Source organism: Numida meleagris, chromosome 4 (assembly GCF_002078875.1).
Source record: "Numida meleagris isolate 19003 breed g44 Domestic line chromosome 4, NumMel1.0, whole genome shotgun sequence".
NCBI classification, from domain to species: domain Eukaryota; kingdom Metazoa; phylum Chordata; class Aves; order Galliformes; family Numididae; genus Numida; species Numida meleagris.
Genome location: NC_034412.1, coordinates 43,774,417 through 43,786,454, shown reverse-complemented (window position 1 = coordinate 43,786,454; position 12,038 = coordinate 43,774,417). Strand labels below are relative to the sequence as shown.

The 12,038-nt window shown below is 36.7% G+C and overlaps 1 protein-coding gene across 2 annotated transcripts in view; it reads left to right on the top strand.

Moving 5' to 3' along the window:
* Positions 1 to 10,461, top strand: part of GSTCD (glutathione S-transferase C-terminal domain containing) — a 71,478-nt gene extending 61,017 nt beyond the window's left edge. For both annotated transcript variants that reach the window (XM_021393703.1, XM_021393704.1), the window contains exons 10-12: positions 925 to 955; positions 4,767 to 4,836; positions 9,368 to 10,461. In XM_021393703.1, the coding sequence (XP_021249378.1) occupies positions 925 to 955; positions 4,767 to 4,836; positions 9,368 to 9,504 (238 nt within the window). In that variant the 3' untranslated portion in view covers positions 9,505 to 10,461. The remainder of the gene's footprint in view (positions 1 to 924; positions 956 to 4,766; positions 4,837 to 9,367) is intronic.

Below are 12,038 nucleotides of genomic sequence, written 5' to 3'. Positions count from 1 at the left end.
CAAGTGTGTTTTCACAGAAGTGTTTGGAGAGTAAATACTTAAAAATTTACCAGTTTGATGAACTTTGCATTTAACAGTGCTTTCTTAATCAATTTTCTGTATCTTTATGTGTTCCTTTTGTTTTCTACACTGATAAAATACAACAAAGTAGTAGTCTTAAGGAGGAGGCAATAAAATTTTAGGATTTCTAAAGTTAACACACATGCAACTTACTTTTCTATTGGATAGTTAAACAGCAGCTTTTGACCGGTTATGGTTTGAGGTCATGAAGACCAGAAATGCACACCTGTTGCGAATCTTTTGTTGCTGTAGATGCTGCAAGATTGTGAATTGTTGGCGTTTTGTGTTTGCTAAAATTATGAATCTTGTCGGTGTAAGCCAGTGTAGGAAATGATGTGGTTCATAACATATCAATCCTTTCTTGAGCTGTTTTTTTGGAGCTTACTTTTTAAAAAAATAAAAAATAAAAATAAGGGGGAGAAAAAAGATGATAAAACATACCAGACTGCCCATATCACTACGTGACTCATATTCTCTACGTGGCCCTTTTTTCCCCATTCAGTTCCATCTTAGAAACAACTTACTTTAGTGATACACAAAAAATATATGCATGTCTAGAAGTTGTATACCTGTATAATACCTAGTATGTGAAATTAAGGAAAACCTAGTAAACCTGTGTTAGCATTTCTAATGGTTTAAAGGGAAGATTTCTATGAATAATTCAATAGAAGAGAAAAAGACATCAAATGTGCTATTCCTTTATTAGTAAATGAAGCGTCTTGGTGTCTGGTTTATTGTATGTCTTTTGGTTTGCTACAGATAGTGCTGTTCTGTTTAAAATGTGGTCTGGTATGTAAGGATTGCTTTTATATTCCAGCTTGGCTTTTTAAGATGTTAATTGAATTAGTCTTTTTCTTTTTTCAGTCATCAGTTCAAGGAAATTTTATCCTACAAGGTATGTAAAATATATAGCTGTGGGTTGTGAACGGAGGGTGTGTCGTGCCATTCCTTGCACTTCACTGGGTCTTATCAAATGAAATATGAGTTTTTATCTTTTAATTGAGAAGGAATGCATGTGTTACGTGAAACGTTCATTAGTGCAGATGTCACTGTGTTGCTTTCTCTCCACCATGCATGCTAAGTTTCTTTCCATAAATTTAAATATTTTTTTTCCAGAAAAAGCCATTTCTAAGCCAATTTTAAGATACCTGCTTCAACGTGTATCAGTTAAAAATTACAGGATAGCAGTTTCCTTGTCTTAAATACTAACAGTTATACTGTAGAAATTTGCAATCATTTTTAGATACAATTGTTACTTTCATAGATATTATTTTCTGGTAAAATCAGATTTCTCCTTCTAATTTATGTCTAAAAGATTTGATATAATGAGCAGAAAGAGCTGATTCTCTTCATCAAGAAGGATGTGCAATATTGTTTTAAAGACTTTATTCAAAATTACCTTAAAAAGATTCAAATGTGTTTTGATCCTGGAGAGCCAGGGTCTATGTGGAGATAGTTTGAGAGAAAAGTGGGAGAAAGAAGCAACGCAGCATGCAGATCTGACAGAATGAAGATAACAGTGGAGTAAAATGGGACAAGAGCAGTGCAGTAGTCAGGAGATGACTGGTGGGGGAAGATGTTATTTTTAATCTTCAAATGTGCTTTGGGACACTGAGCATACTGAAGAATGCTGTGTATAGCAGGAAGATTGTCCTTTTCTATCCTGCGGTTAGAAGACATTCAGAAAAGAAAAATAAAAAACTTTAGCCAGCTTACACAGGGAAGTTCAATTATTATTATAATCTTATCTTTGTGACAGTCTCATCTGTATATGCTTCACTGACTTACAGTGAAATAAATTTCCATAGATTGAAGTGGTAAAAGAAAGTGGCATCATGAGATTTGGAACTGTGATTAGCTTTTCCATTGATTAACATTCCTTCAGCATGTTTATGTCTTTTTAACACATAATCAAGAAAAATTCAGATTTGAGGTTAGAAATATTTGCTCGCATATTGTTATAAGTTGACCTGTTGACACTGTGGAGAGGTATGGTGACACATGAAATCAAGGAAGCCTAGGATAGTGTGTGTAATATTACTGAAGTTATGATTTTATGTTCTTCTGTTCTTTTTTGCCCTTGAATCTATTCATCCCTGGATATTTAAATCACATGTTTTATCACCACTTCAGACATTTCAGCGTCGTATTTGTGTTGTAGAACTGCATAGGGGCCAAGGACAGTGCTAAAAAAATATATATATATATATTTCTGTTCTTAATAATGTAAGAGTTTTGTACAAATGATCTAGGCTGGATGGTGCCTCTAGTAATCCTAGTTATAAATAACTTTTGTTATACAGCTAGCTGTATGCATTTTTATATATTTCATATTAATAAACTGTTACAGGATACTGGCTAGTAGCCAAAGCTACCATGTGTTAGCCAGACATTGTCTGTGTCACCCCCCTCCAGTTCCCATTTGAAATTCGTTTCTCTTATCTCCCATTTTAGTGAGATCTGAAAAGACATCCAGAAGTCTGGCAGTTCCAAAACGTTTCTGATGAGAACATTATGCTGTAACTCATTCATTTACAGTTGCAAAGGTTATGGTAGCTCTAGATGTCTACCATGATACATTTCTTTTTAAACTCTATTTGTCAAGATGCTCTCCCGGTAGGAGAACTGGAAAATAAGAAGAATAACTTTAGACATACAGCTTTGAAAACTTGATAGGCATTTTTGTGGGTATTCTAGAAAGCAAGTTAATGGCTTATGAACGCACAAAGTGTGCGCAGTTTATATTTGTTATCCTAGTGACTTCAGAAATGCTTTTCCCCTTGTTTCTACCAAGAGGAGATGCCACAATTTACTGGTTCTGTCACAGGAAAAAAGATGTAGTTGTAACTTAGACTTTAGTTTAAGGCTCATCTTGCGTAGGAAGCCAAAGCACTGGAGTCAGTCCAGATTTCCGGGTTAAGCAGCAAGTCTTTTCTTCCTCTTCTGCAAAGCCCTCTCTTTTTCTTCCCAAGCTGCTTATTGCTGTCCACTCTCTCCTAAAAGCAGCCACATTGCCCGTGGCTCTCTTTTTCCTCCATTCTCCAGCAGTTACTTCTGGGTTAAACATTTTAAATTCTTTTATACTACCGAAGTAGCCATATTTAAACTGAACTATCTGAGCAAAACATATTGAGTCCTAATCATGTTATAGCATGTTCTCATTTTGCTTGCACATTTGTTGTGGAGCTGTGAGCTGAAAACCCTTATGTGAATTTGCTATAGTACAGAACTGCCTCAATTATACTGTATGTTTAAATAAAGTAAAATTTGAGTTTAAAGGCCAGGCTGGATGGGGCTTTGAGCAACATGGTCTAGTGGGAGGCGTCCTTGCCTTTAGTAGGGGGGGTGGAACTAGATGATCTCTTCCAATCCAAACCATTCTATGATTTCAGGGTGTTTTTTTTTTTTGTTTTAAATGAAGACTTCTGGATGTTTGTGTTCCCTTCCTTAGCAAAAAGTGAAAGTATCCTTACTTCAGGATACTGAAGGAATATGAAATATCATTAGGAGAAGTTTCTGTCTCCATCTGTTACAGGAACCAAGCTTTTAAAATAATCTTTTTGTATCAGACAAGAATGAAAAAAAGCTTTCCTTCTGGTGTGTGACACATTAGTTTTTCAGAGCTGTAGCTCTGGAGCGTTTTTGTAGCAGTGTTTTCTCCCCATAACATTATAGGAGACTTGGGAATGTTTTACAGTTCTAAAATGGTTCTGATATATTCTGTCCTATACTTAATACTGCAGCTGTCCTAAATAACACAATTGTCATTAGTATGTTAATTTCATTGCTATGCTTTCAGGACTTTTTGTCTTGCAGTCTAACTCACCTTCCTTAGCTTAGAAACCATTCTACTAGCATAGGTGGCATTTCTTTGAAGGCACTCAAGGATTGGGTTCTGACCTGATCTGGGCGGGGAGCAAGGTGATGGGGCTAACCCTCCACTACACCATACATATTGGTGACAGAACAAGGAAAAAAATAAATGGCAGCTATCATGGAAGGATCTGCAGAAACTTTATTTGGAACAGGTATAGAGCAAAAGTGAATTGTAGGCATTTTGAGGTAGGAAATGTGTTTTTTTGTTTTGTCTTCAGGATCTTGTAGATTGATCCTGAATGGAGTTGGCAGAGCAGAGAAAGTCTGTCCCCACCAAGAGGTGAATCTTTGATTCAGAATCACTGGTTGGGAGAAACAACCAGTTATTTTGAATCACTTATTTAAGAATTTTGTCTTGGCCCCTTGTTGACGCAGAGATGCTGCCCAGTGATGGCTGTTCTAAAAGGCTATGTTGCTCCTCAGTAGTTGAGGGCCAAAATCTGTAATACACCTTTGAAAAATGCTGTTTTTGATACATTGCACCTAGATCCACTGCTACAGAGAATTAGAGGAATTTTGGCAAGAAATGTGCACCCTTGAGTAGAAATCTGCTTGTAGTTACAAACGTTTGATTTTCAAATTTTTTTTACAAGCTGAAGTAATATCAAAATTAGGATTTGCACACTGATTATTTTTCTGGAAACATGGGTTTTCTGCATGATAGTGTTCTTTAATACATCTGAATAGTAAATTAGAATCATAGAGTCACAGAATAGCTTGGGTTGAAAGGGACCTTAAAATCATCTAGTTCCAACCCCAATTAGATTTTTCTTACTGTATTCAAAAGAAAGAAATGCTACTTAACCAAATATCTTTACTTTTCTTTCTAGGAGCACATGATCCTTTGCAGGTTTGCAGATCAGACAGCTGTTCATCTTCCACCTGAAAGGAAGCTGATAGGTATGAATTTCTACAGCTGTTACTTAAACTGTTTCAGTAAAGTCTTTACACTACTGTATAAAGGAATAAATAGTGCTGTGAAACCTGGGTTTCTTCACATTTTTTCTCCTTGCTATTCTGAACTATGGTATTAAAACTATTTTCTTCATTCCCAATTATCAATATGAGCTAGAGGGTTTGCATTTTACTGTTGTTTTTTTCCTTCCCTCTCCACATTTCCCTCCCATATGAAAAGACTGAGGTTTTCGTAAACTTCACTGAAGTCCTTCTATTGCCAGTCCATCTCACATTAAAAGCTCTGGCTATCTGTAGTAATGATTTGCAGTGTAAGCCCTTTATGCTGTTTGTAATTGTTGGTGATAACTTGTTCAGAAGGGCAAGTATCTAGCACTAGCTGTAAACAGTATAGCTACATTACAGAATTAAGGCTACATTTGATACAGACAGGCTTCAGGGCATACAAACCTCTTTTGCCCACCTCTGTAATAATCTTAAAAAACATCCTGAAGATTTTCTGGGATTGTATTTAAATGATGAAGAGTAATTTTAATTTGACAACTCTGACCAGAACACAATTTGGCTTGTCCCTTATCTGGATTACCAGCTTTCCCATTGCGGGAAAACTTATGTTATAGCTACAGCAGTGCATGATTCAATTTTCATCTTTCAGTAGTCAGTTCTGTTTCAGATTTCTACATTATTGCAATTTTGAGTAAGAGTAGCTGCCTTCTTTTCAGTTATTTCCATACAATTAGTGGCCAAAGCAATCTCACCCTTGTAATTTCAGTTGCTTGCTTAGGTGTTTTCTGAGAGAAGAAAGGAATGTATAAAAGTGGTGGTAATTTAATTACTCACATAAAAAGCAAAGTATATAACAGTATTTAATGATCAGAAACTCGGAAGTTCATATTACGCATAACTCTTCATCTAATCGTCTTCCATTGCTTTTTCTATTTTTTTAATCTGAAGAAATAAAAGTAAACAAAAACTTAAGATTTTGAAAATATGGAATAAGCAAAGCTGTTTCTTCATTATGTGCAAAATTCTAGTATTTTCTTTATTTATAAGAGGTTATAATGTGCTCCTGTCCGGTACTAATGTTCTGATGGAAGCTATAAACTAGATTCCAGGTCAGAAAAGACAGAAGGGCTTGGGAACTCTTAAGGATATAACTGTGCATTCTTGGCTCATGTGAACCACACAGAATCACAGAATGGCAGGGGTTGGAAGGGACTTCAGGAGATCATCGAGTCCAACCTCCTGGTAAAGCAGGTACCCTACGATAGGTTGCACAGATAGGTGTCCAGCTGGGTCTTGAGTATCTCCATAGAAGGAGACTCCACAGCCTCTCTGGGCAACCTGTTCCAGAGCTCTGTCACCCTTAATGTGAAGATCTTCCACATGTTAGTACAGAACTTCCTATGTTCAGGTTTTAGGCCATTGCTCCTTGTCCTATCAATACACGCCACTGAGAAGAGCCTAGCCTCCTCCATTTGCCTCCCACCTCCCTTTAGATATTTATTAATATTAATCAGATCCCCCCCTCCCCCCCCCAGTCTTCTTTTCCTCAGGCTGAACAGAGCCAGGTCACTCAGCCTTTCCTCATATGGGAGATGCTTCAGACCCTTAATCATCTTTGTGGCTCTCTGCTGGATTCCTAGGAGATCCCTAGGAATCCAGCAGAGTCTTTTTTGAACTGGGGAGCCCAGAACTGAACACAGTACTCTAGATGGGGCCTCACCAGGACAGAGGAGAGAGGGATCACCTCCCTTCACCTGCTGGCCATTCTCTTTTTAATGCACCCCAGGATGCCATTGGCCTTCTTGGCCAACAGGGCACACTGCTGGCTCATGGCCAACCTCTTGTCCACCAGGACACCCAGGTCCTTCTCTGCAGAGCTCCTCTCCTGCAGGTCATCCCCCAACCTGTACTGATGCACATGGTTATTCCTCCCCCACCTATTAAACATGTTAAAGCAGTAGGAGCAAATAATCATGTTTTTTAAAAAGATTTGTTTGAAGAATTTGGGTTATTTCCTATACTAGCTACAGAAAAAGAAAGTAATACAGGTACTGAGATGACAGCATTTTATAACTTGTCATCTCTTCTGCTATCACCATTGTATTTGTGAACGAACAAAAAATCAGCATTCAGTTACCACTGTAGCACCAGACATTTTCTCCTGCTGTTTGCCAGCTGGATTGAAAGTTGGAAGAGGACTCAACATCTTTAAAAGATCATAACTTTTGCCTTTTGTCTCTCTGAAACTGCATTTTTTTATCACAAATGTGACTTCTATGTTCTTTTTCCTGACAAAAACCAAACGCAAATCATTCTTCCCCCTTCCCATACAAGAAATGTCATTGATTTTTATGTTTTAAAGAGTGGTTGTTGTGGTTTGTTTTTTTTTTCCCTTTAAGGTTCCAAGTAACACTGCTCAGTTTAATTGAAGACCATTCCCGTTCCATTTTCCTATTTCAGCTTTGAAACTGATGTTATGGGAATCTTGTTGGGCTACTTTGTCTTGTTTGCAAAAAACTAATGATTGACTCAGATTAGTGTTGCAGTCACTAAGATTTTGTTTGTTTGTGCAATGCATAATTAGATATGAGAAACCTCTGCAGATTTCATTTAATGCAAGTATTTCTGAACAGCTGGAGACTTTATTTTCAATTGTAAATGGTAGGAAAATGGCTTGTTCTATTTCTAAGGGATAGTATTGTAAAATGTATTAAAGGAATTATGCAGCCCCAGTGAAATGACATAATTTTGTTTTATTATCTATAAGCCCCTAAATAAGCTGCACACAAAGTACAGCATTCTGGCTGTGACTGTCATGGCTAAAAGCAGTGGAATAGTCAAAGAAATTACTGCCAATTTCTGTAGTATCTGTCAATATAAAAAAAAAAAAAAAACTAAGTTGAACCCATTTCCACTACACACAGTAATTCTCTCTTAAATGAAGTTCTGCTTTCCATTTTCGCTGGATGAGTTTGTCTAACCCTTTATATGTGGTAGTGGGACTTGACTGTAAGAATGCTGAGTGTTCTCATGAGCATCTCTACGATTCATCTGGTTTATCCCTTTTTATCACAGAAATGACCCATGTATTTCTGTCTTACTGATTCCTCTGATGATCTTAGTGCCCAACTGTGGCATTCCCACCTCACGGTTAATGTGTGAACTCTGAATAATTATGATACTGCTCTCAGTGGGAGGTGTGTTTATATGCCATTGTGTTCAACTAATCACAGAAGATAAGTTTCTGTGGAAAAAAAAATGTAGGAGAATAGTGCCGCAACAGGGAATTTACAGAGATCAGTCCTGATTGGATGCATAAACTGATAATTTCTCCCTGCGACATATAAATCCGTACAGGTCTGGGTTGGAAAGATCTTTTTCAGGCCCGACGTATTAGCATGTCTCTAAGTTGTTTCATATCCAGATAGTTCCCCTCACAAATTGGAGGCCACCACCGGAACAGAATCCAAATGTCATTATCTTGATGAAGTCAAAATAGTGAATTCTATTGAGAAGGAGAAAATACTTCTGGCCATCAGCTCACTTTGGAAAGAGAGGAAAGATGGGGCTAAACATTGTATTGAAGTGTGATGTGCACCAGCTGTCCTGAAATGCAAAGATGCTAAGGGGCATGTTCATGCCAACTACCTTAAGCTTACACAGATGCTTACCAGGTGCAACCAAATTCCGTGTATATTGAAGGGAAAGAAATACGCAAGTAAGAGAGTAGCTTAGTATGCCTGACTTATGTCCTGATGATAAGCTGAATATGAGTTCTCTTCATGAGTACTCAGATGAGTCAAAAAAATATTTAATTGGGCAGCTCTTTCAAGAAAGAGAAAAGGGACCGTAATATTGGCTTTGAGAGTTGCTTGGCGATTATGTCAGCCGGTTCCCTCAGGACTCTAGGATGCATCTCATCAGGACCCATAGACTGGTGGATATTCAGGTTCCTCAGGTAGTCACAAATCTGATCTTCAATCACAGTTTCATTCATGTGTCTTCAGATCAACTACACTGGATAAATGTTCAGTATTTTCTTCTTTCCTTGATTATCAGTAACCAAAGATTTTCAGATTTTAGATGAAACTGCAGCAGGAAAACAATTATGGTTATAAACGAGTAAGGATTTGGCAATTCAGGAGCTAAGGGATAAGCTAGCCATTTTCTTCCTGTGGCTTTTACTTTAATGCATGCATTCTTCTGCAAGTTTTGGGCATACTTAAAAATAGTTGTGCCTATTATATTTCTCCATATGTACAGAGTTAATAATCCTTCTCAAGATGATTGGTAAATGAAGGTTACAAGATGCAGATGTGATTTAGAACTATTAATGTCTGTCTGTTTGAAGTAAAACAGATTAAGATAGATTTTAAAGCAGATTTGGAACTTGGTTTTTTTAGATGACTTACTGATGTTTCTTCTGAACACTGAAGTGCATATTTCTGATAATGCTTGCATGTTTTTAGACTTCCTGTGCTCTCCTTTGCTCCTTTTTTTTTTTTTTCAGGAAAGCAGTGTATGGGGCTTGTGGATCTCGATCGAGCATGGGCTGCAGAAGGATGTAACTACTTGGTCCAAGTTACATCTATGGAGCCAGAGAGCTGTTCTCCAAAGAACAATATGCTTGTGGGCACCCCAATTTAGAGTATGAAATTTGCACTTGATTTGAAGTTGGCCATAAATCCTCACTGCATAAAAACATCCAGCAAATACAACCATAGTTGGGAACCAGACATCATGCATGTTGAATCCATTGTGTTCGGAAAAGAAAGCAGCATGAAAAGTTTTAGAAAGTGAACTGCATGCAGAGCACTGCGAATTGTGCTTGTAATGTGTCATTAAGCAACTTTTGGTTCTCATAGTGAGAGGTTCCTCTAACAATGGTCCATGGAATTGCATCCATCTGCAGAAGCTTGGAAAAAAGGGGAAGAAGGCTTAGAAGGGAAGGTCATTTCCTTTTCAGTAAAGCTGTCTTGGCTGCTTCAAAATTGCATTCATGTTCAAAACTTCATTTGTGCTCATGGGCAGAGCAGTTATCAGCCAGTAATGCAGTTCACTGGAGGAACAGATTTATGGTGTTAGAGATGAAAACTGTGCAACAGGTGTTGGCTAGATTTTGCTAAAGAATTCCATTCTACTTCATCAAGGTTTTTAATACAAATTGTTCAGAATGCTTTCAGCGTCATTCTGCATATAGAAATGTATTCCAACTTAATCCTTTTAAAAAATAATGTAACATTTTTACATTTGAATATTACGCAAGAATTCTGTACCCAGTCATTGGAAAGTGTGTGTGTAGCTGAAGAAAGCAAACCCTTACTTATCCATTGACCAGATAATAGGAGCTAACAATGATGTCAGTGAATGGTTACTTCACTGCCACCTCTGCTAATTGAAGTGGATTACTTTCCATTTGAAAGAGACTTGCTGTCAGATACAATTTTTAAAAGAATTTCTTGTGTCTATATACCTCATCTTCATTTATTTTTATATTCCGTTTGAATTTAGAAGAAGTTGCAGTTGTGGAACCATTTGAAAAACCCAATCATGGATATGTTACCATTAAACGAAAATAAATGTTCTTCTGAGTTTGGTTTATTATGCAGTTTTCTACCCTGCTTTAAAACTGTCTGTTCACACTGTCACAGTGAAAAGAGCTTATAACAAGATTATTCCTGTATGTTTGTGGGTTTCATACATCTGGAAATTCTGCCGTGGTTTAATTTAAATATACCTGAAGTTTGATCAGCATATGTAGGAAACAGAATTACGAACAACAGCAGGTATTTTAAGGAAAAAAAGGGATCCCAATCTATTTTGTTCTTTATGAAAGCTCTAAGAGGTCTAAGTATTTGTTTTAATGTGAAGATTGAAGGAAGCTGCACTCTTATTTGGAAGCACAAAGGTAAGCAAATAGGTATTAATTCATACCTTCAGTGTGAATTCTTGAAGATAATGTAGTGGTTTTTTTGCAACTTTTTATAGTTACAAGAGATGGTAGGGATTGGAAGATTGTGTAGCTAGTATAAAACATACAGCAGTATCAATTGCCTTTGGAGTTTTTCCTCAGATATATTTGCCAAAGGGGACTGTTTTTAAGCTAGAACTGTGTCAAATATGAACATTATTTGCGTTAATCTATTTGGAACTCCAGATTGTATATCTGGAGTGAGAAAATTGCATCATTGTCTTCTCATGATGAAGGAAGAATAATATGATTATATGCAAATGGTTAACCTGAAACTAATTTTTTTTTTGTTTGTAGCAATTCCCATGATAAGCCTTGTGTAAGGAAAAGTATTTAGGCTAGTTTTATAACAAATCATTCAGATAATTTGAGTGAACCAAATATTTTTAAAACTTTGTATGTGTCAGGCATTGTGTTTCTTAACTAGTAACTCAAAATTATTTTACTTATCTATTTGAGTTTCTTCCATACTTTTTTCAGATGTGCTACTTGAACGCTTCAGTTTATGCAAAGTGAGTGATGCTATTGGTGGTGTCCTTGTTAACTGATTAAATAATCAGTGATTCTAGAGATTAAATTATTGACTAATAGTATGCTGTTTCCTCTTCAGACTATTTCACCTGACTGTGCTGATTTTTTCATAAGTTTGTGCAGCATCAGCTGTGATGGAGCCCTCAGAACAGGTCTGCCAAATGATACAGTTGTACTAATAATGAAGACAACTATTAATTTTAGTGCTTACCATTTTTAAGATAAATATTTCATGATCATAGAGAAACACGAACCTGTTACGTGAACTGAAATGTACCTTGAATTAGTCTTTTTTGTTGGTTATTCTTCCTTGAGTAAAAAGTTCCCTTGGATTTTAAGAATTAGAATGGCTCTTATTCAGGTACCTGTGGATTGGAATCATGGCTGCACTGAAGGTGGCAAGCTCTCTATGATGCTGTATACAATATGTTTCCATCCACTGGCTTTAATCTATATGGCACCTGAGTTTTTATTTACTTCTGTGGACTGAGCCATCTTTATGTTTAGACTCTAATATTTGTTTAGTTCACAGCAAGTGTGTCAGAACACAGAGATAATTTATTGCCAATTGTTTTTTGGCTGATATTGCCTTCTCTTTTTTCTTTTTCATTTAAAATTATCCCTTCTTTTCAGTGGATATATTTTTGAGTTTGGAATTCATTTATCAACACTAGTACCA